The sequence below is a fragment of the Sciurus carolinensis genome, chromosome 11 (assembly GCF_902686445.1).
Source record: "Sciurus carolinensis chromosome 11, mSciCar1.2, whole genome shotgun sequence".
NCBI classification, from domain to species: Eukaryota; Metazoa; Chordata; class Mammalia; order Rodentia; family Sciuridae; genus Sciurus; species Sciurus carolinensis.
The window spans coordinates 57,044,446-57,069,559 of NC_062223.1; the positions used below are offsets into that span (position 1 = coordinate 57,044,446).

A 25,114-nucleotide genomic window follows, 5' to 3' on the forward strand; every position below is an offset into this window, starting at 1 on the left:
TCCTTTCTTCTTTCTCTCTTCCTCTTACTCTTTTGCACTGTGAATTGAACCGCAGGGCTTCATGGGTGCTAAGCACATGCTCTATCACTGACCTATACCCCCAACCCTCCTCCCTGTTTTGTAAGATGAATTTTTATGAATTGAGGGTAGTCAGCTACCAAGCTTTGGAGACAAAGTTATGCAGAGAAATTGATATTAACGTCAGGTACAAGAACTCCTCTTCGAAACTCCCCTAATTTAGGAAATATCTTGGAGAGGCTGGATAGGCCACCCCATGTGTGAAAGATGGTGGGAATATGGTATGGAAGGAAAAAAGAGAACAGAGAAATAGTCTCAGTCTAAGAAGTAAGGGGAGGAGGAAGAGGAGTGAAGAGGGATGGCAGAAAGATATGAAGAGGAGGCTGAAATCTTTTTTTTTAAATATTTTTTATTTTTACAGACACATTTTGATTCATTGTACACAAATGGGGTACAACTTTTCATTTCTATGGTTGTACACAATGTAGACTCACACCATTCATATATATAGGGTAATACTGTCTGTTTCATTCTACTGTTTTTCCATCCCCATCCCTTCCCCCTTTTTCCTCTACACCCTCCAAAGTTCCTTCATTCTTCTCTTCCCCCTGCCACTCCTCATCATCATATATTGTCATGCACTTATCAGAGAAAACATTCGGCAAGGCTGAAATCTTAAAAAGTGGCCACAAGGAAATTCCAAGTGGCAAGGAACTTAAGTTAAGGACTTTTAAGGACAGAAACATCCAACATTGTCAAGTGTTGTGTATTGCAGTAGCGTAAACTTTCAGAAACAGTTTATGATACTCAAAGTCTTGTGTCACTCTTTGGAGAAGAGAATAATTTGGGGCAGGTCCAGTGGATAAGAAAGAAATTTGTACATAAGATGAAAATATGTGATCTACAAATTCAAGGATAATATAACCCCTTTCTCATCCTGTCCCCTACAAAAGCAAAGCAGAACACTTAGAGAAACATTAAGAAGTACTGTGACTATATGTGAAATGCAGAATCAATTTCACTGGAATCCCAAGCAGTGGTGAACTGGTGCTGTCTAACATGACTCTTGGATTTGATTGTTATTTTCACAGTCCCATAGTGCTGGGGATTCGAACCCGGGCCTCCAACGTGAGAGGCAGGCACTCTACTAGGTGGACTATATGGCCTGCACTAACATGACTCTTGGAAGAGAAGAAAACCTCTGATTTACAGTGCTTGCCTATTTCTGTGGTGTAAATACTTCCACCATGGCAAATTTCAAGCTACTGATATGACATCAATAGGCTGGAAAAACTCCTGCAAATCTGTCATGGGCTGCCTCCAGCATGTCACAAGCTCAGGTAGAAAGCTGAGTGAGGGTGAGGGTAGTTTCCATGGATCAAGGCTTTGTTTTAGCTTTTCCAGGGAGAGGTTTTATCCAGAGTTATAGTAACTTTTGGAGACTCTATAACACCTATAGGAGGATAAAGATGACATAGGATATGAAAGACCTAGGCAGGTTACCCTTCACCAGGTAACCATGGTGTGATCGAAGAGGGCTGAAAGGAAGCCCTGGGGTCACTGGTGGGATGGTGGAAACAGGCCGCCAGGAGAGAGCTCCGACTTAAGTCTGCTCTACCAGGCAGTCCCAGGTCTGCCATGAGAGCTGGGCCACCTTCACGGCTCTCCCACTCAGGCACAGGTAAGCACAAACCTGGCCTGCCCAGTGCAGGAACACACACAGGCAGCTCTGGTTCAGCTTCCTAACTAGCTTACCATCTACAGAACTTCTGCCCTCTCTGTATGAATGGGGAGAGCTCTGCCATGGGTTGGTGTGAGCTTCAGAAAGCCAGTCAGCTGAGAGGCAGAGAAGACTCAGTCTGACTCAGGTGTTGGCAGCAAGGGGTGGGTAGGCAGACTTCCACAAGAGAAGGTCCAAAATAAGGGTGAAAGTTGGGGGCCCGATGGGATCCTCTTGATGGGGAAAGCATCACTGGCTCCCAGGTTACTCCGCAAGAAACAGGAGGGGCAGAAGAGGGAGGTTTTTTTATGTTCTCAATAAAAGCCTAAACACAAAAATACACAATGTACAACCATAGAAACAAAATGATGTACCCCATTTGCATACAATGAATCAAAATGCAGTCTGTAAAAATTAAAAAATAAATAAATAAAATAAAATCAGAGCATAAAAAAAAATACATGATGTATTTTTGGACAATGGTCAATGACTTCCTTTCATTGAAAACAAGATTCAATTAGGCATCCTAAATGTTTTTCAAATGATTTCTGGCCTGAAATCATTTGAAACAGAGCTGAGTGATTCAAACCTGCTGTCCATACAGAGTAAAGGAAAGAGAAATGCCAGCTGTCCAGCTAGAATTCTGGAGGAGCTACTTTCCTGAAAACCCTGATGCACTGCAAGAGGCCAACCTCCCAGAGCAGAAGTTAAGCCAAATCAACCTGGTGGCTATCAGTTTAGGAAGGGAATCTTAGAATAGCAGCCAGAATGCACAGGTTCCCGTGGACAACTCAGGTTACATGCCTGTCCCTGCCTGTAGTAAAACTATGCACTAAAACTCTGCTTCATCTAGTTTCTGAGTTGCCAGGAAGATTTCCACTCATGGAAGTACCGCTATAAGCAAACGTGCTGGATGAGAAAGTGATGTTCCTGGGAGGGGTTGGCTGGGTACTGATGGGAATAAGGCACAGTGTGGGCCCTGGAGACCTACTGAAGGCTTGGAGGATACATGCTCACAAGACATGTTCCCAAGAGTGAAGGTTTCCAGTTAACTGAGGGGCTGACTGTCTTCATGAAAATGGTCATTTGACATAGAATCTGAAAGACACACTCATTCATTTAATAAATGTCATTTTTTTAAAGATTATTTTAAAATTTTATTTGAGACTTAATTTTGAGATAGGATCTCACTAAGTTGCTGAGTGTCTCCCTAAATTGCTGAGGCTGACCTCAAACTTGCAAGCCTCCTGCCTCACCCTCCCAAGCAGCTGGCATTACAGGCATGCACCATCACACCCAGCATTTAATATCTATTGATGCCAGGTTATGGGGACACAAAGATCATCAATGACCAGTCTCATAGGGATGGATAAGGACTCAAACATTATTCTAAAATACTACATTTATTTTTTTCTTTTTCAGTTATTTAAAATTTTAGCAACCAGCAGCAAAGACTTTAACATCCCAGCGTGTTTAAGTGGAATGTAAACATTTGCTCAAAGCTGTGGGTGCATGAAAGCAGAGCAGCCTTTTTCAAGAGATACAAGAATCACTTTTTTTGCACTAATTCTGCAAAAACATCCTAAGAGTCCAGATGTGAATTCCATTTCCATTTTCCCTATTTCAAAATGTTGGCCCCAGCCCTTCTCACTTTTGACAGTTCACTAATCTTCATGTAATGGGATCAAGTTGAAGAACTACATCCCAACACAGACATCTTGATTAAAAATTAGAATGTAAGCACACAAAGAACTTGTTCAGTCATGACCTAACCTAGCAGAACTTCAATAATGAAATCCCTGCAGTCTACCACCTTCCTATTAGAATCACCAGAGTGGTGGTAGAAATTGTCACTTGTGCTCATAAAGGAAGAGAACTGCCTTTTACTAAAGGACACCAAAACTACTGGGATTTAGCTGGCCAGGACTTCATCACCACAGAGCTCTGTCAAGTTCCTGTTTTCACAAATAAACCTGACACTGGGTCAAGACACATGCTCCCTTCTGTTGGAAGTGTACCAAGTCAGCCATGATGGGGCAGAACTTTGTCTTTCCATCTTGCTACAGCTCAGCCTCCTGGGCTTGGAAGACTGAAACTGACTTCTGTCCTGACTGGACACAGCTGGATGCTGTGCTTGGAACAGGGGGACAGAACATGCCATGCTGAGCATCTAGCACACTCGGATTTCAGAGACCACACAGCCAACAGAGTTTACTACAATCATGTCCAACTTAAAAATATTTGCCAAGTCCTGACCTGACCTTTAAGAAAAATCAAGATTTAAAAAAAAAAAAACAGACAAAATGATCAAACCGTGAATACCAATGAGATGGGTATTAAGCAATACTTTATATAAGAGCGTGTGGTGGGAGAAGTGATGATCATTAATCACAACATTGACTCTATAATCTTGGTCTGGGGATGCAGCTCAGTGGTATGGTGCATGCCTAGCAGGTGTGAGGCCCTGGGTTACATCTCTAATACACTCCCCCGTAACATACACACACAAGAAAACACACACACACACACAAATCATGCTCTTTTTACATGTGGTATTTATTTTCCAAAATATCCATATATCAAAAAATAAATTCTTAGCTGGGCTTGGTGGTACACACCTGTCATCCCAGGTACTTAGGAGGATCACAAGTTCAACACCGGCCTGGGCAATTTAGCAAATCTTTTCTCAAAATTAAAAAAAAAAAAAAAAAAAAAAGGGCTGGGAATGAAGCTTAGTGGTAGAGTACCCCTGGGTCCAATTCCCAGTATCATTAAAAAAAGAAAAGAGACAACAAATTCTCAGAGTCCTTCTACTTTACAGTGACTCCATACAGTTCCAGGAAGTTGATACTCTTCCTATAAGACCCAATTCTGCATGAATTCTACTCTCCTCCCACAATCCCTAAGCAAACACTTCTCTCTCTCTCTCTCTCTCTCTCTCTCTCTCTCTATCTATCTATCTATCTATCTCTGAATTTCTATGGCTTGGACTGCACTCATCTGGCATTTTCTGGCTTGGTTCATTGCTTCGTCTCCAGCAATGTGTACAGTACCTGACAATAAAGAGGGGTTCCATCATTTGTGATCTAATCAAAACTAGCCTATATGATGGTTAAATACAAAATACTAGCTTAGAAGCAGGCAGATCCTGGTTCAAATCTCAACTCTGGTCCTTGCCAACTGCATGATGTAGACAAGTTATTTAACCACTTCAAGACTCAAGAGAACCCAGGAGTTCTCTGTCGCTAAGCTATATCCCCAGACGTTTTATTCTTTGGAGACAGATTGCCCAGATTTTCCTTGTGCTTCTCCTGCCTCAGGCTCCCAAGTTGCTAGGATTACAGGCTCAGTTTTCTTATTTTTAAAATAAAAGGACACTACTGATATTTCTGGGTAGTGAGGAGAAGAAATACATGATACTATGTATGCAAAGAGCCTAAAACACGTTTGTTGTTATCATTACAGGGTCCCTTTGTGTTCACAGTCCATCACCTCATTGACTTTAAAGGCAGGTTCTAGTTATTTATGAAACCAGCATTTATAACATTGGCTATTTGCACACAGGTAAGGCTTTATGGCAGTGATAAAAAGGAGGAAGAGGAGGGTGGCAATTACTTCTTCAATGTCACCAATTTTAAAAAATGACCATCTGAGAAGAGGGAGAAGAAGACCAGTTTAAAGCTTTTACTAAAGAACTGTGCTTTCCAGAGAGATTTCACAGGCCCTCTGACCACACACCATGAAAACCCATGAGAGATGTTTTATACCCAGGAAACTCCAATACCTTCCTTTCCCTCCCCTCTGCTCACTGAGGATACTGAAAGCTGTTTCTGAGCATTAGAGCAATTGACCACCAAGTCACAATCTGTATTTATCTGGATTAAAGGTCAAAAGGGACATGTCTCAGCACTGTGGGCTCTCTGTGCTTTGGTTCCTGAGGGAATGGATGAGGAAGGCAGTCTTACCTGCCCACTGGTCCATTTACTCCTGAGGGGGCTCATGGGATGGGGCAGCTTCTGCAACTGAAAGAGGGGATGCATTTCCTATCCTGGGGACCGACCCATCTGAATTGGGTTAAAGTTAAGTCGATAAAGGGAAAGGAGGTCCAGAAGTTCTCTTCTTTACTAACATTAAGGTCAGAGCCATCTCTTCATTTTATCAAGATGACACTGAGGCCTAGGGAGGGGGAAGCACTTGGCCACTATCACTACAATGTGGAAGAGCTGGGGTCAGAACATATACTCAACTGTGGCATGGACAAGAAACTGTTTTTAAACCTGTTTATTGGGGTATAACTCATATCATAAAATTCATGCATTAAAGTAGAGGCTTCAGAGATTTTTAGTAAATTCACAAGGTTGTACAACCAGTACCACAATGGAATTTTAAGACATTTTCATTATACCAAAAAGCTACTTCACAGTCACTAGCAATCACTCCCTACCATGCACCCAGCCCTAGAAATCTCTAATCTAATTTCTGTCTCTATAAGATTTACCTATACTGGACATTTCATGTAATACTTGGTCTTTTGTGACTAAAATGATATTTTTAAATGACAGACTTTAGTGACAGGTTTTCTGGCTGCTCATTCAACTATCATTTAGAACAATAGTACTGTCAAACACTGGAGCCACTAGCCACAGGTGGTCATTTAAGAAAATTAAAATTTAGTACATTAAAAATTCAACTTCTTGCCATGTGAGGTGATATACACCTATAATCCCAGCTATTTGGGAAACTGAGGCAGGAAGGTTGCAATTTGGAGGCCAGCCTTGGCAACTCAGCAGACCCTGTCTCAAAATAAAAAGGGATGAGGATGTATCTCAGGGTCAAAGGGTCCCTGAGTTCAATCCCCAGTACAAAAAATAAAACAAAATTCAGTTTGCCATCCACACTAACCACATTACAGGTGCTTAACACCCACAAGCAGCTCACGGCTGGCATGTTAGACAGCATAGGTAGGGAACACTTCAACAGTGCTGACCAGAAGATGCAGAGGCCCTTACTTATTGATTAGAGATGGGCCGGCTCTCTGGTGGTGGGAGTCACCCATGGCAGATGCAGAGTGAGAAAGAGGAGTTCAAGAAAGGGGCATGAGGGAGAAGATACTGGGCCAAGAAGCTCCCAGCGACTCCCCTGACCATCTTGGTGGGGCTCCCAGTGCCTGGAGAGCTCTCTCAGCCCCACAGCAGACCTCAAAAGCTGTGTAGTGTAGCTCATCCAAAAGGCACATATGCCAACGCCTTTGGAAGGACTTCAAGGAAGTCAGCCTCTACCTTGGCTGTTTGATGATTTCTGGAGCGTTTATGCCAGAAGTGATCTGAGGGGCTCCCTAATGAGTCTGAACAGTTCTGATCAGTTTCCGGCCAGCAGAGGCCATTTCTGTTGCCAAGACCCAACCACTAATGCTGACCAACACCCCAAGGCCAGAGCCACAGCATCTTGGCATGCTCAGAGAGAAGGGAGCTCAAAATACACCCCGCCTCTTTCCTTGGGCTGTTTAGTTAATTTAGCTACGATGTCTTTAATCTGTCTGAAGATACTTTGGTCACCAGACCCCAGGAATGGGGCAGCAGGTTGTTTCAAATTGTGGGTCTGGATGCATTAAGATGATCAGAGCGCCCAGACTAAAGGAGGATGGCAAAACAAAAGGAAAAATAAAATCACATTCAGAGACAGATCTTTTACTAATCAAAAGTCCTTTGTTCTAATGCACTGGAAAAATCATCAGTTATGACCTTTTAAAGTTGACTGAGGGAAGTATAATTAAATTGGCTAATTTGCTTTTAAAACTCCGAGGAAAGATGTATCTTCTTTCATCTACTTGTAGCTGATTTCTAAAAAAACAAATGACAACCAAACAAATGCTTCTCCCAATGTCTGTCTCAAACAATACTTTTTTCTCAAACTCCCCCCGCCCCAGTGATTGGCAGCAGTGGCAGGGGGAAGTTTCAAGAATCAATATGCTGCATTTCTAAGATAGTAAGAACAAAAGATAACCAGGTAGATATTTACCAAACTATGATAAGTGTTCATTTGCTAGGACTGTCCCTTTGATGAAGGTCATTCTGTGTTTCTTGGTCCTCTGGTTTTCCAAACTACCCTTCACTATGGTTTCTCCAAGAGAGATGAGATTAGGCAAGGTGGGGTGGTAGTCACGTGGGTGCTTTAGACTTAAGATCTGAGGCAAGAGACCATAAGTGCAGAACTGGCTCTTTAAGAGTTTCAGTTCAGTTGCTGTGGTAATTTGTCTCTTATAGTCGTTCATGATTTTATACACTCAAATTCATTGATTCAATAAATATTACAGGTATTCTTCATCATAGCAGTCTGGGGTTGGTGCTATGAATAGCACTTTTTTGATAAGATACCTCGAGTTCAGAGGTGCTGAACAATCCAGCCACACGGCCATCAGGTGGAGATGCTGGGACCTGAACCCAAACTAATGTGTAGATGAAAGTTGGTGTGGGAGAGAAACCAGAGACACATGGTATATGAAGGTCAAGGATTGCATGGACGTAGAACGGGGTTAAGTCAGAGTGCTGCTTGGATAGGTAATTGTGTCCCTTCACTGGCCTGCTTCCTTCTGTCACTCAGAGAGACTGCCTGTGGGATGGGGGTAAGAAAGGATGACTAAGTCACTCGGAGTTCTACATGGCCCATAGTTACAAGCTTAGAATATCCTCATCTTCATGCAACTTCAGTGAAAATAGACAACGACTATCCTGACCAGGGAAACCAGTCAATCAATACATAATTATGGCACTCGACTTATCTATTGTGGTAGATTCATTGCAAAACCAGCCTCACATCTCTGCCTCTCTCTATCATGTATGCTTTGCAATGTGACTTTGTAGCTCTTCCCTAGCCTCATGAATGTCGGCAGGGCAGACAACTGGCTTTGGTCAACAGAATGAAGAGAACTCATCTACCACCACAAGAACAGCCTGCACTAGCCTTTCAGAGGAAGAAAGACCACATACAGAAAACTGGGTTGTCTCAACTAGGGACATTACAGGTAGGCCAGTGTCCAGTCGATGCACCCACCATATGACCCAGACCCATGAACAAGCCCGGCTGAGACCAGCTGAATTTGGCTCACCTCAGCAGAACTGTCCCATCAGCCTGCAGGCTTCTGAGGGAGAGTACATGGCTATTTCAAAAAAACATTGATTTTTAGGGCTGTGGAGATAGGAGTAAGTCACACTTGTTTTTACCAACATATCAAGGGTGGAGAGTCCACTAAAAGGATGGCTCCCCAAAGTTTCAGTGTTATTATTATTTCCTAAGTGGTGACAGATTTGAAGATGCTCCAGGGAACGAAGCACTCCTATTTTAGAAGCTTTGAGATGGAAATGGCTCAGAATTTGGCTCAAACGGCCAAGGCCTGGAGTCAGTGACCTGGTTGGAATCCTTGCCCTGGCACACATGACCTCGTGGAGAAGTCACTTTCCCTCCCAGGTCCTCACTGGTTTGGACTACAAGCCAACTGAATTTTATGAGGCGAAACAATCCTGGTCCCCAAAGGTTTATGTGAAGGCCAGAACCTCACTCATGCATTGACAACAGGACAGAAAGAGAGTCTTCAGTGCATAGAAATCTCTGAAAATAAGATCCAGTCTCTTCCCTGTAAGGTCTAAATGACTCCCTCCTCTGGAGGCTCTATCTCTGGTTTTCTTTAAATGAAGCCTGCCCCCTACAGCATGAATGTGAAAGAAATTTTTGAAAACAAATCTGCATGTAACAGCCTGAAGACACTCCTATCTGGCTCTGGAAGAGGGCAGGGAAATAAATCCAAGTGTTAAATGACTGAAACCAACCATGTGTATCTTCTCACTGGGTAGCTACGATTTCTTATCTGTGGCAGGGATCTTTTCTATGGGTGCTTTGATGGCCCTGGAGCAAGAACTTGGCACAAATGAGATGTTAAGTATGACATGTATAAGAGGTAAAAAAATTTTAGCACAGAAATCAATTCCAGAGTATTTATATAGCAACATGGAGAATAAAGGGTGTTTGCTGGTTGGGGATGTAGCTCAGTGGCAGAGGGCTTGCCTAGGGTAGAGTAAGAGGCTCTGAGTTCAATCCCTAGCATTGCAGGAAAACAAATCAGAATAAAGCACATTTTGGAAGGAATGAATTAAGTCCTTCACAGGAACAATCCAAAGGAGGGGCTTTGGGAGCTCTGGTAAACTGTAGGAGATATGCATGACTTCATTAAGGCAGAGGAAGCCTCCAAACACACTCAAATCACACCAACTCTACCCTTTGCCTGGGATAATCAAACCTTAGGTTTATAAGACATCTGAGCAAGTATCTATTCTAATCCACCTGCTAATGTCAGGAACCTCAACTACAACAGCCCTAGCAAGTGGTGATCTGGCCTGTGTTTGAACACCTCTGGGGTCAGGGAACTTACTACTGCCAAGAAATCCTGTTCAACTGTGAGAGGAAAAATGTGAAGGCTCTTTTCTTTTTTAAAATTAGGGAGTCAAAGTTTGCCTCCAGCAGGGCACTGTGGCATGAACCTGTAATCTCAGTGACTCGGGAGGCTGAGTTCAATCCCTGGTATCAAAGAAAAAAAGGAAGGAAAAAAAGTTTACTTCCATCTATAATATTTTGAACATGTGTCCAGAAAAAGAAGAAAAAGCTTGCCCAGGGTATAGCCTTTCATTTCAACAAGGTAACTAATTCCTTCCCATTAAAACATTTTCTAAAGCATCCTTTCTTCCTAACCATTGTGCAGGAAAATAAGTAAACTGAGCAAAGGGGATCCATACAAGTTTTGTGGGTCTCACCCTGATGAGGTGCCCCCTCATTATATTTCTAAGTTCATTCACAGTATCCAACTTTTGGCATAAGTGCAATTATCTTGAAGTGCAATGATATCTATATTTTCTTTACTACCCATCTCTTCCACAGATGGTGAGGTCCATGGGGCAGAGGTTGCTACCCATTTTTGTCACTTTCTGTGTGCATGTTTGGTGCTGGGGATGCACACTTGGGCTACTGCCCAGTCCTTTTTATCACTTTCGAATATTCAGTGAGTGGCATGGTGCGTGACACACAGCAAGCCCTTAATAAATGACCTTGAACTCACATGAATATATGAAGGACGGAGTTCCAAGTACATGATTGTGTAACAAAGAAGACAGGGACTCATTTACTCCATATTGTAGTCATCTGGTTTGGAATTATTTGCCTCTTAAAAATGGAGCCAAGTCTAGCAAAACATTCTTAGAGCAAAAATCAGCTTGTGCCTTCAAAGATCCTTTTTGCTAGGGCTGTTGAAGAATTCCTGAATCCACCAGCTGGCTGCCCACCCAGGTGAGGGAATGGGCGGCCTTTGAAGGCCCAGTTTAGCTCAGGCCGGCTGTCACTTCCTCTCCACTTAAGGAAAAGTTTTTCCACCAGGCCACATGAACCTGATCACACCCACAGTGTGGGTTTTCTCCAGTCCACATTCATTCTCCCAAATCAAGAAAACAAATGTGGGGAGGCCCTGTCTGGAAGAGGACGTTTAGACAGCCTGCAAGTCATTATCTTTTCAACAGAGTGCCCTGGGATGCCAGGCTGGGAGACGCAAGGCCAACACGAACCTGGGGCAGCAGGGGGCAGCAGAGACTCACTGTCCTAGGCTGTCCTGGAGCCAAAGGACATTTTTGGTTTTGTTTTTTAAAAGTTTGGCTTTTCCCAAGACGAGTTCCCATAGGTCACTGATCTCCCACTCCAGTTTTCATTTCAGAAAAACGCTGTTATTCTGCCGTCACAGCAAAGGCAATGGGAGCATTTGATGCAGAGAGGCCTTCACCGATGTTGTTATGAGGAAGTAGGGCAGGCCACTGATTTTCACAGCCATTCCTATCTGTGCCTTGACCCCAAAGTTCAGGGAGCCTTGCCAGTCACAAGGATCTGCATGGCTGCTGCTAAGGAACCATGGCAGGAGCTCTTAGGACACTAAGAATGTGAACTGTCCACAGTACCTTGGCACAGACTGCTCTGCAGTATTTATCCATAGGGCACAACACCTGCAGATGGCCCCTGTCATTCTTACCACAAAATAGATACAATGTGACCATTATCTTGGAGACAAATATCAAACTGTAACCTCTCATCTGACATCCTTCTCAGGAGAGGTTGGGTGGGCTGTGCATTAGTATCCCAGTCAAATGAATGCACTGCCCATCAAGGAAGCAAGTGGCAGCCAGGAAATGCATCTTATCTGCTAGGTTCACTTAAGCCAGAGGGTGTCATGTCCTCAGCACCGAGGAGCTGCCAAGTGAGCATTCATAAGAAACCTGTCCTGAAGCTGTTGTTGCAAGGTGAACTGCCCTACAGCTCAAGAGCTCTCTCCTCATTCTGACCAGCATCTGCCCTTGCACTTCTCATTGTGAGTACAGGCCTTATGTGCTTACAGAAAGGTGAACTTCATTCATTCCAACGTGCATTTATCTTCATGTGTTGATGAATACTGTCAAACACCTAACTTTTGTTGGAGAAAAACATTTTTCCAAGAACATTTAAATAAATGGCTAAGCTCTGACTGCAGATGACACTTGGGTAAAAATGACTAGGAGAGCACCTGACGTGGAAGTACTTTCCCCTCCTGGTGATCCTTGAAATTAAATTGAATTCACGTGTGTGTGACGCTGCCTACATAACAGATGGAAGCAAGAGAAATGCTGAGATTTATCACCTGAAGATTAGACCAACATCAACCAGTCATTTTCCACTCCTGACACTAGACTAATCAAATAGATATTTCATCTTCCTAAATGATTTATTCTCTTGCTCCTTTTTCCTGTATTCATTTTGTCTGTTACAAAAAGCCAGGTCATTGTATTTTAGAGAAAGAATATATGGCAGGAACATAAGCTCACATGTTGGCTTTGAAAAAAATCCATATTTAGAGAGAAGCAAAACGTAGGTATTATAACCTTGTTATTCTTCTCTGTGACAAAAGGATGGCTTTAGCATTGCAGTTTATTAGTTTCTCAGGCTGGTGGGATTTGTGTGTCTCCTTCCCTGGGGGCTCCTCTGAACTGCACAGCAGAGCAGGAAAATGGTCACAAAGCTGGCCAGAGAGGTTTCCTTTGATGTTGGGCTTCAGTTTCATGCTAAAGGTTAAGGACAAAAGCCAGGTGCAAGGGACATCACTTGGACTCCTCTCTAGATAGCTGTGACAGGCTCACCCTTCCTCTGAACACACAGGCACAAAGGAACATCAAGCTCCTCAAATGACAAGCTGGGAAAGAACTGAATGATGGTTTCCATCTAGGGCAAAGGTGAGCTGACTTCCCCCTCAGAGCACTCCTGGACTCTGCTACCATATCTAGACCTAACGGGACACTCCCTCTGCATATTTCCAGTCTAAGAATGGGATAGAACTCCACTCCCTTATTTTCTATTAGCTTAGCTGAAATGAGTGGCAATACAAATTTAAAAACTAAAATACAGTAAGAAGGTGAAGATTTGCAAGGCAATAGCACAAAACCAAAAATAAGATACGAAGACCAACACAACAGGCGAGTCCACTCACTACAAGTTGCTGGCTCTGAGAATAAATTTGATTAGGGGGACGACGAAATATACATGTAGATTTCAGTGGTCCCCCATTTACTGAGCTCCTGTTACATGCCAGGCACTAGTCTGGGTATCTTACTACATTACCTCCATTTTCCAGTACAATATATTACCAAGGAGTGGCTAAGAACTGAAAGGCAATTGGAAGTTAGTGTTCTCTTTTGACAGTAACCAAGGAGAGCTGCTAGGATAAGGGTTCCCAAACTTCAGTGCCATAGAATGAAATCATTGTAAATCTAAACTTCTGAACTCTAACTCAGGATTCTGAATTGGAAGGACTAGGTTTGTAAAGCCTAAGGATTTGTGTTTGTGGCAATGACCTTAAGAGCTGATGATATAGATGGTCTATGAATCACACCTTGAGAAACAATGATCTAGAGACTTGAATTTACCAACATCTCCCCGGATCACAGGACTTGAGTATGGTGCTTCAGATATGACAGGCAGCTAACCATGTTGAATCTGTTCTCTCTTCAATGAGACACAGGCAGTTTGCAAATACTTTGTCAGTAGAAAATGTTACTGCTCAGATATTATTCCTGGAGTTAGGTGCCATGAGTTTGGGGACTATTCATCTACTCAGATAGACATTCATTTGTTTAAAACAAAAGGAGACTATGGTGTGACATGTAAATCATAAAAATGAAACCCATGTTTACTGGCGGAGTCACAGCCACCATGGTCTCACTTGGGAACAGCAACCAATTGACCACACACCTTCCCAAAGGCCAGAACCTAGTAGTTTTCTCATGCCATGTAAATATACCCACAATATCAATAAACTCCAGCTACTGGGAAATGACAACAAATCACACCCTTCACAGCAATGTCTATGACCACTAGAGAAGGGACAAGGACAGATCATTTGGACTGAGCTAGAAAATATTAGAATGCTTCACATGGAACTTCATTAGGGTCAGGGCAGCCTCTTGCCTCTTCACAGATAAATAAGCTGAATCTCTAAGGGGTAAGGTGGCTTGCTGATGGAAAAGGATTAACAAATCCCTTCAGCTTCTGCATGGGAATGTGACCTTGGGGTAACCTTCTAACTCTGTTCCCCTGGAAACCTGATAAAGATAGAAAGTCATTCTGTTACTAAGCAACATTGCTCATGGTAAAACTGACCCTTAGTTGTTAAACCACATCTGGACTGGGAGGAACCATAGAGGAAGCGCAAACACCTCGTGGGGACACCATCATTTTGGGTCTGAGTGCTGTGACATCTGATTGGGCCTGATCTTGTGGGAACCCTACAAGTCATGCATATGGAGCTATTTCAATGGACATGGGTTCCTGGGGGGTGTGGCTTTTAAGTTAGAGTGATCTGTGCACCTGCCCCATTTTAGGTCTTGCCCCTCACACCTAAGCTATTCCCCGTGGTGGTGGAAGAACAGCACCTGGATGGCTGTGTGGCTTCGGACTGCTGCATCCACTGATGGAAAGACCTCTCGTGGGGGCTTGGGATGTAGCCCAGTGGCAGCGAACTTGCCTAGCATGGTTTGATACTGAAGGAAAAAACAGACCACTCCTACTGAAGAAAAGTCCTTTCCCTGCCCGGCCAGCAATCTGATTCCTGTCTGCATCCTTCTGAGTAGAGCATTGCCAAGGGTGGCCTGTGGTGGTCTTTGAGGATGATCCTGAGCAGATGCCCTGCTGATGGCTGCATTTGCCTGAAGTCACACTTCTGGGAAGTGGCAGGGTCAGAATTCAAACTCCCTGGTCTGCCTTCAAAGTACCACTTTGTCTTTTAGGGTAGGCCCAAATTACTTCTCCTGAGATAACTGTCCTCTGGCCCAAGAGACTGGGGCACCTTCTTTCCTGGCTGGACTTAGTCCTCCTCTAGAGCCCCTGGGAGGTTCCTAAATTTGGTAGCTTCTAGTCCATCTGCTTGTCCGGTCAAAGCAGAGAGTCTAACTGTTGTTCACTGAGTTCTGTTGCCAGGCAATCTCCCAGAGAATTCTTTAAGTTCAATGATGCCACCTTGGTTCACACCTCTAAGCTGATTTTCTAAGTCCTCTGATAATGATGAGTTTTGGTCACAGGATCATGGCAAATACACAGTTGGTTCCCAAACAGGGATAATTGTCATGTACTGAGAGAATCAGGCGCCTGAGCTCTCCGTAGCCTGGGATTCCAGTCTCAGGAATAACCACGGGACACCTTGGTTATCTTGAAGAAGTTCACCCTGCACAGGCTACCAAAAAACACAAGTGTAATACTGCAGTGAACCCAGCAGGTGTGCTCTCGGGTTAATACCTGGACCAGCAGGCTAGGGTGAATCATCCCTTCCCAGCCTGCCTTTCCTCCTCTCTAAGCAAAAATCTGGGGGTAGAAATCAACACAAATGATATCACTTCTCAGATGTCCTCCTGGAGCCTTCCTGGTTATATTCTCTGTCTTCACAACTCAGCATCTCTCTGATCTCACTGCTCCTCCTGAGGCTGCGAGTCTCTGGGAAAGTGTCTGCATCTTAGTCCTCTCCGTCACTACACCCAGCACAATGCTGGACATATGACAGGTGCTCCTCAAATGGTAGCAAAATGAATGAAAGGAACAGGGTAAAATGGGGCACTCCAAACATATTCCCTTCTGCACGACTTAGGCCTCTAAATAAATTCCATCGAATCAAAGTGTAATTTCACATTAGGATCCCAGGTAACAGCAGGACATGGGTGACTCCTCTTCCGTTCCATCTCCAGATCATTAATGCAGATAAAGAATTTGCTTCGCCAACCACAAAGTGACATGTCTCCAGAGACTCTTAATCAATGGCCCCAAAGTTACTCAGACACAACAAAGTACGCTCTACCTCTGCAGCCACATCTGGCTCTTCTCTTCTGCCCATGACAGGCAGGGCAAACATAGCAAGAGAAAGTCACACAGAATGCAGACCAGGGAGGGAACCCATCAGAAGGCACAGGTGGCCTGCACACTGAGGATGCTCATCTGCCATCCCATTCTGCAAACTGAAGAAATCATCCTTACTGCAGTGTTCAGTGATGGAGGCCTGCAGGTTGACAGAGGGAAACTGAGGCCGCAGAAGTTAAGCACCTGGAGTGCAGAGGCCTTGATCTCAAACCCAAGTGCTTTTTTACTGTGCCAAGACCACTGGTGTTTACTCACAGCAAAGTGCCATTCAAGAAGGTGAATTTTTACCAAACAGTCCTATCAGTTTATTAAATTAATTTGGCTCATTTCAAAAAATGAGAGTATTTTCTTCCAAGGGAGTTATAACAGGTGTGGCCTCTCACACATTGTCAATGAGAATATAAATACAAATATAACCTTTTGGGGAGCAAAATTTGGAAGCATTAACACAATTGTGAACACCAGCATGGCTTGATGGACAATTTCCCCTGAAACAATTGTGTGCATATAAAAAATACAAGAACATTCATCTCAGTACTTTTTATAATATCAAAATTAGTAACAACCCAGCTGAAAGTAGTTAAATAGATTAAGGTAAATTGACACAGTGGAGTATTATGTAACCAATATGAAGAGAGTGACGTTTGCACAGACAAAAAAGGCTGCCTATGATTTGGTGATTTTATTTATGAGATTTTAAAAGTTACATCAATATGTTGGTGTGCATGTATGTGCACAGAGCTCCTGAAGAATTAAGTAATTATTCACAAAGCACCTTGGAATAGTATTTGGCAAACAGTAAACAGAAAATGTGACAGTTTATTCATAAAAAATAATTTAAGTGGTAAATAGTGGCTATTTCTAGGAGGCGGGCATGTGTAGGGTTCTTTTCTTTTTAATGAATTTCTGTATGATGTGAGTATTTTTATGTGAGCATTTATGTAATGAAAAAATAATAAAAATATGCTTTCTATGAGATGAAGAGAACCATATTATTCAGAAAAGACTATCTTCCATATGTCTAGAAGTCAGTCTAGAAAGACTAAAGGTTTCAGATTCCTGTGATGGACCAAATACCTGAGAAATGTACTAGATTCCTGGCAGTGTTAAGCTGTTCAGAGAATGAAAATGAGAGAACAGAAGGAAGAGGAAACGGGTAATGTCACAACTGGTTACAAAGACAGCTTATTTCCTCTCCAGCAGACATTTTCTGACTATGGATGGGGACAGCAGGTTATGCCAAACACCTGCCCAACTCTGTCCTCAGGTGTCCACATGCATTTCTCTGGCTGGTCCTCAATAGGCAAGCCTCCAAGCACTTGTTTTCCAAAGCACGGCACTATTCTTGGTTCTGGGACCACTGTGCCTGAGTTCAAATGCAATTCCACTTCTCCCTATCTTTGGTCTGGCTTCAGCAAGCACTAAAGCTTTGTTTTAGTTTTACTCTTTGCAAACTGGGGATAATTGAGGTACATACTAGGTACTCAAAAAAAAATTATCTTTTATTTACTGATATGGAAAACCAAAGCCTGCCTTTCTCTTTCTCTCTCTCTTTTTCTCACTTGTGTGTGTGTGTGTGTGTGTAATATGTATATAAATGCATTGTGAAAGCTCTGGAGGTATAAATAGTTTACACTGGAACTCATTAAGATGCATATAAAGGAGAACTTTAATATACACATATGCTTGTACCATTTTACCAGCTTATGTTATTTTTGTAATCTAAGAACATGTAAAAAAAAAATACACTTGGATATTGTAAAGGAAAGGAAAGGAGAGGCTGGGAGGAAAGGGGTAGAAAGATGGAGAAGAAAAGTGAAAGCTGGATCACAAAGCACTTTGACTGGTTCAGACATTCTGGTTGTGACTTTAGTGCTAGTTGCAGAGTTCCTGTGCCTTGGTTGGGAAATTTGCCATGTATATCTATCAGTTCCTTAAACATTTCCTTCATATTTGGGGGACAAGATAACAGTGATTAGCAAATTCTCAGGGCAATCCAGCACCACTGAACCAAGTGAACTTGGGTTGGAGAAGTGGGTGGAGAGGTTCTGACCCCATTCAAGGCAGAAGGTCTGCCCAGGTGCCAGGAGCACTTTAAGAACTAAAGAGAAGCTCTCCTAGGTCGCAGGGAAATGCAGGAACATCATTCAGGTCAGCACTAGGAAGCTTCCATGATACCAGGGAGGAAAGGCTTTCAAGTGACTTGGTCAAGCCCCCCAAAGAACTCTAGACCACTACCTGGCAAGATTGAAGCAGAGGTCTGCCTTTTACTGAAGAATCTTCTAAACTGCCTCAGTTTCTCCACGGTCTCTAGAGGTAACAGGTTTATACAAGCAAAGGTTTGTTTTAAAATCTTATTTTTAGGACTTCTCCAAGGCTATTCACCTTTTTTCCCCCCATCCTAAAAGTTCAGTATTATGGAGAGTAAAAGTATCCTATCCTTTTATGGCTAAAGTTGCATCACTTCAACCCCAGGAGAAATGCCGCCGGCTCCTTATGTGCAGCCAAGATCTTCACTTAGCCAACCCACATTCCCGGGCTGGCTTTTTCAAAGAGTGAAAACTCCCTTATTCTTAACTCCCTGCACATATTTCTGATGGGTAAAAAGCTCAGAAGCTCACAAAGAGCATGCCCCAGGAAGCTTACAATTTCTGGAAAACCACCTAATGCACAGAGCAGACACCATAAGGATTTCTTTTCAAATTCCAGATGCTATATTGCTATGTGCAGTCAGGTATTCTTGCTGGCAACTCTGCATATAACAATACTTTCCCTACTTCATTAATGCCCATCAGAAGAAAGTTCCTGCCAGTCAAGTGTATCCTCGGGACACTTCCTCATATCCTAATTTGCAATGCTGACCCTGACCCCAACCAAACTCACCCAAAGGAATGGGATAGCTTTGCTATACAGCAAAATGGGGTAAAGGATTCTCAGAAAGATTAAAAGTTGACTCACCTTTCTCGTGGCTACTTGGCGGTGGGGGTGGGGGTGGGGAGGTGACGGGTTTAGACTTGTCATAGTTGTTAAAGCTCTGGCTGCGCCGGTTGTTAGCAGTGGCTGACCCTCCACGTGTTTTGGCCTCGCTGCCTGCAGCGGATACCCTCGCGGTAGGACCCGGAAGTCTAAAATGTAAAAGCAACAGGGTTGTACTCTGAGTCTCAGGAAACTGGCTGTGTCTCAGAAGGAACTGCAACCATGCAGAAGGTCAAAAAAAAAAAAAAAAAAAATCAAACCCAGCCCAAACACTGCGTCTTGAATGTTTGACAGTCAAAAGACTCAGTGGAAACACTACAAACACCTAGGCTAGTTATGACCCCTGCAAATCCAAAAGCAAAATGTGAACAGTGTTCCTTTGAGCAAATGGAGAAATTCTGAAGGAAAAAATATATAAATATGTTTGGTACTTAGAAATACAAAGTTCATTTTCCTTTCCCTCTGGGATGGTTATTTTTTACTTTGCAATAAGCTCCAGTCATGTCACCTCAAATTTTATCAAGCATGAAATATAAAGGCCTAACCCTAGACTGTTTACCCTGTGTGATCATCTCTTCTGGAAAATACTGGAATCAGTGTTGGTCACATCCAGGTAAGTAGATATTAAGGACAATTAAGAAAGAAAATTGCTATCACTCAGAACCCAACATATCTGCAATGAAAACTTAAGGCCTAGTTTCAAATACTGTCCATTTTCCTTTAACACTTGACAATCTGTCTGTGTGGCATTACTTTTTTTTTTTTTTTGGTGGGGGGTACTGTGGCACTAACCAACGAGTCACATCCCCAGCTCTTTTCATATTTCATTTTGAGACAAGGTCTAAGTTGCTTAGGGCCTCACTAAGTTGCTAAGGGTGGCCTAGAACTTATGATCCTCCTGCCTCAGCTTCCCCAGTTGCTGGGATTTTAGAAGTGCACTACCACCCCCAGTACTGTGCCATTACTTTGAGGCTGAAGTCCAGTTTCTCTGCACAGCTGATGGATAAAATCACAATTCTTTCTGTAAAACCAGCAAGATTTGGTCAGTCTAAAGAAAAACCCACACTTTCCCTTGAAATAAAATACCTCATTTGGGTGGTTTTAAAAATAAAGTCACCAGACTTCTTTGTAATATGTCTAAAGATATTATGGCCCATTCCCCAAAGAGTTAAGACTAAGACTCCCCAGATCAGAATTTTGGTCCAGGGACTTGCGAAGTAGGCTGTTTCCAATAATTAAAGTTGAAAGATGAATAAACGATGAAATACTTAGTTATATCTTTCTGCTAAAGCCAACTGAGCTGTGCTTAAAAGCAACTGGAACCTCAGCCGACTAGTATCAGATGCAGTGATCAGTCTGAATTTTCGACTCATAAAGCTTTCAGGCTTCTCTTTCCATGCAACTCCACAAGCAGCAAAGAAGTCCTCAGTCTGGAAGCATTTTAGATATAAGCAGGCAATCACTTTAAACTTTTTCTTGTTGGCTGAGCAAGAAAGATGGTTGCAAAATAAACAGGGAACATGAGCTGGTGTGAGAGGACTGTAAAATTTATCCAGTTAAAAAGAAGCTGGCCCGATTCCCTGACTGGGAGCTGGGAGAGGTGGCATGGGTTCACTTGTCCCCCAGCAAGTGGCAGTGAGGTGTTAAAGGCATCACTTCCCATGCACTAGGATTTGAATTTGCCTCATCTTGTTTGGAGAGGATATTCACCCCACAAGGCAGGCTCAGAATCGGGTGCAAAAACCCAGCAGTGTCCGTGTCTGTGTGTGGGGCCCTGATGTGACTAACCCAGCTAACCAAGGAGTTCCAGCCTTGTATATTAGTACTTTTTGGTTCTGCTTCCAGTACAAGCAGTGTCCTGCAAACCCTTCAAGTCAGAGGTGCAGACACAGGCTCTTGGGTTGGACTTACTTAACCCAGCTATGATCTGCAGGAGTCTTTATATCCTCAGATAGGTCTGGAAAAGGATTATGGACCTGTTCCAAGATGGTGTCACAGTAATGGTATTAAATTGTGCAGGATAACATAGGTCACAGCATTCTGCTTCAGGCTCTTGAACCCTCAAGACTTTGGACCAGTCTCACAACAACTCTGAGATTCATGCTTCTTACCTATAACTTTGGAATAATTATAAACTACCCAGTGAGGTAATTGTAAATTTGAAACGGAACTTAATGTCTGGCCTGTTTAAGTAATGCATGTTATTTTCCCTTCTCATCCTCTCTGCTGAGCACAGATACATAAAGGAATTGGATGCTATCATAAAGGAAACCTGCAATGGTACAGGAAAGAATTAGATAAGGAAGGAAATAGCTGGGTCTAGTTTAAAAGATCAGAAGAGAGGCAGACAGAACTTACCATATGAGATCAACATTTTCAGAGAGACAAACTTTGTTAAGCCGGGCTCTTCATCTCACTAAAGATGTTTGGATTTACAAAGACAGTTCTGGGTCTCCCGTGGGTGGTCACGGTCAAATTCTCTTCAATAAGGCATGGACCTAAACGCTCCTTTGATGGGAGTAGCACAACCCTCAGATGGCTGCAGGGTTGTGCCATGTCTTCTAGGACACAGACAAGGATCTCTTGAAGGCCTTGAAGACAGCTGATAGAGAAAGGTTGGCAAAGAGCCACCAAAAGCTACTACAAGGCCCCACTCAGCTCACATCAACTACTACCAAGCCATGACCACTTGAGTCAGGGCAGCTCCCTTACCTTGACCAAATCAGAAAACCAGGTGGAGACCAAGTGATATCTTTGAAGTTTCATAGAATTGATGCTGACACGGTGGTGTGAAACTTAGTTTCTGCTGTGAATGGACTTGGACTATTGCTTGCTCCAAAATTAAGCCCCCTCCCTCTGTTCCAAATTTTTAGCAAAGTCCATCTCACATACAAAGGCTATAAATGAATGTATGGTGGGATGGAAGAACTCATCCACGAAGAAACCAAAATACCCCTTAAGATAGACAGTGAATTGATTCACAAACTGAATTAGTTCAGACTGATTTTAAGTACAGAATTTCAAAGCCAAAGAACAACCACGAGAACTAAGATACCTTCACGGTCATGGAAAGTCACTGGATTTTCTACAAGCTGAAGAAGGGCAGAGATAGCATGCTTAATCTTACCTAGATTTTTAAGAGGCTGGTTGACCCTAGCTGACATCTAGATTACATGTACATTGATAAAATATGCAAATTTCAGAAATAATTCACAGCAGGAAAGTGATGCCCTCGTAAGTTGGTGAGATGCTCAGGAAAGGTCAAGACTTGGCACATTGAATAGGTGACAAAAACACAGAGGGCAGAGCATGCCATGTAGAGAGAAAGCCCATAAAGAGCACAGACTCATGTGTCCTGGCTCTTGGACACAGGATGGAAGGGAAGGAAGCTGGAGAAGGAGAAGTCCTTGTAGGTCACATTACGAAGCTTGGACTTTATCCTGCCCTCTAGAGATGAGGCATTTATTAAGAGGCTGAGAGCAGAGCTAACGTTAAAAGTGGAATATATTCTCTTTTACCAGTGACACAGACCTGAGCCTTTGGGTTAAATATTTTGAAGTTCATTAATGTTAACGTCTCTGTATGTCACGGAACTCATGTCAACCTCCAGCCTGGGACCATGTGCTGTCAGTAGCATTAGAATCCTGACTTGCTGAGAAGCTGGGTCTTGCCCATGCGGAAAAGCTACAGGATCACGACAGATGCTGCCTGCTGTGCCTGCCTTGCTAGAGCCGAGCAGTGAAAACGGGGCCAGGCAGGTCAGCCCCACGCCATCCACTGCACTGAAGAGTCCCAACAGTTCCTCTCCGAGAGGAACTTGACCTCTCATGATTGTTCCATGTTCAAACACAGTTTCAAAATGACAGAGGGCACAGATGGGTTCATCTTGCTTTTTTTTTTTTTTTTTTTTTTGAAAATTAAGTGTAAGGGAAGTGGTCTGTGAACAAGGTGGGAAAAAAATCTTGCTGCTATTAAAGCCATGGGCAATTTCTCCAATGTGTGCAGAACTGAGCAGGCAGGGCAGTAAAACTGTCATTCCTCGCATGTGACCTACCAGCATGTCCCCGCTCCTCTGCTCCATGCGCTGTTCTGTACGTGCTGTTGAGAAGAAAGCCATTCTCCCCAAAACCACTTCAAAGGCTGGGAACAGAGGGGCGCCCTTCCCAGGAAGGATGGCAGCTTGTGTGCACATGCTGGGGAGGGGGGTGTTCACAATCAGAGATATTTTTTGCCAGACAAGATGATTAAATGCTAAATCTCTCATTTCCACGGCATCTGCTTTACTGCAGCTAGGCAGAGAAGACTGACTACTAACTCCACAGATTCTGTTCAATGAGAGTCGTGTAGGGATCAACCCTGAGAAAAGGGTTCTGGTTGCCTTACCTGGCCCAGATCAACCCCAAATGCAAACATTGTCATAGAGCTGCCATTTATGGTGCACTGATTATATGCCAGGTATAATGGAATTGGAATAATTTAATTCTATTCTCATGACACTGAGAGAATCTGGAACTACTCAGTCTTACCAATAAGGAATCACAAGTCACAGAGATTGAATAATTTGTCCAGATAATAGTGATGATTGCATCTTATGATTTTCTGTCTCCCACAGACAGAATAAGTCAAATATGTGGGGCTCACCAGGGATGCCAGGAAGACAATATGACCAAGGATGAAATCTCTGAGACCCATTAGTCTTGCACCAATTCCCTCCATGAGCCCCTCTCCCACAGCCAAATTCAAGGATGAGGCTCCCCACTGGGCTTAACATTGCTGGTGCCTGTCAACAGGTGTTTGGCTCTGGCAGGTGTTCAGTGTTTACACTCCAACAAGAGACCTATTTCCAGGACTCTGAGGAAGGTGGCCTGTTCAGACAGAAGGGGTAGGGCAGCCTTGGCAACCAAACTAATGCTACACTTAGTGGTGCTTAATCAGTTAAAATTCTCATCAGGATCCTGCTAGAGGCGGGAGTTGAGGAAGTGGGGAAAGGCAGGGCAAGGAGAACTTTTAGGCAAATAATAAAACAAAGAACATCCCTTTACTGGCCTTATTACACCCAAAAGAAATTCTAGATGAGGAATGTGACTTTAAAGAGAAGCCAGACCAGACCATGGCTTATAGTGAATCTGGAAGCTCTATGTCCAGCACAGGGGTGGGAAGGGCATAAACAGGCCCGCATCTTCCAGCTCTTCCTCTCTTCCCACTGCCTCCTTCCATCATCTGGGAGAGATAACAAGTCATGCATGGACTGGGCATGTGCTTTCAATTAGAGCTCTTCCCAGCTAGCTCCTGTTTCCTTTATCTTCCAGGGCCGAGCGCATCGCATTGTGGGAACAGACACTAGATTTCAGGTTTCCTCCCAGCCCACCCTCCCCTTTCCTTTCATATGTATGTGCATTTGCATGACATTTGAATTAACTGGGAACAGTTTGCTGGAGCAGTTGTGTCTGCTCTGAAGCCTCCTGCTGTTCAGCAGGGAAAGCATCACAAACAGGTTCCCTCCGGTCCCAGGAACCAAGCGTGGGTAACATGCTGACATCCTGCAGAGAAGCCACCGGTGCTGCCCAGTGGTCTCTCCCTCACTAGCCGGGCAGATCCTGAGTTGGGTCTCCTCACACACAAGCCTTTTAGAAACGTAAACTCTGGTTAGAAAAGGCTGCTGGAGCTGGCAGAGTGGGGCAGTTAGTTCAATATGGATTTGAAAATGGATAAAGACAGCAACGAATGTAGCTCTCCCTTTACTTTTAAATGAGAGTTCGGGGAGAAGCAAACACAAGACACTGGTCACAACACGAAGGAGATTCCACCCCAGCAGGGATTTCTGTTTGAATGTTATGGGAGCAATGTGAAGGAAAAGGCCAAGAGTAGCAGTTTTAAAAAACAGCTTCCAACAACCACACAAATGCCAGAATTCAAGAGGAAGGAGGAGGGAGTGGAGTGACACAG

General features: G+C 43.4%; 1 protein-coding gene across 8 annotated transcripts in view; it reads right to left on the reverse strand.

Annotated features, from left to right (window-relative positions):
- The window catches only part of Nav2 (neuron navigator 2), a 375,768-nt gene that overhangs the window by 184,957 nt on the left and 165,697 nt on the right, over nucleotides 1-25,114 (reverse strand). For 6 of the 8 annotated variants that reach the window (XM_047518214.1, XM_047518210.1, XM_047518215.1 and 3 more), the window contains exons 6-7: nucleotides 19,151-19,317; nucleotides 18,431-18,502 (exon numbers count right to left, since the gene is read on the reverse strand). In XM_047518214.1, the coding sequence (XP_047374170.1) occupies nucleotides 18,431-18,502; nucleotides 19,151-19,317 (239 nt within the window). The remainder of the gene's footprint in view (nucleotides 1-18,430; nucleotides 18,503-19,150; nucleotides 19,318-25,114) is intronic. The other 2 variants (XM_047518211.1, XM_047518213.1) reach the window with 1 other exon arrangement.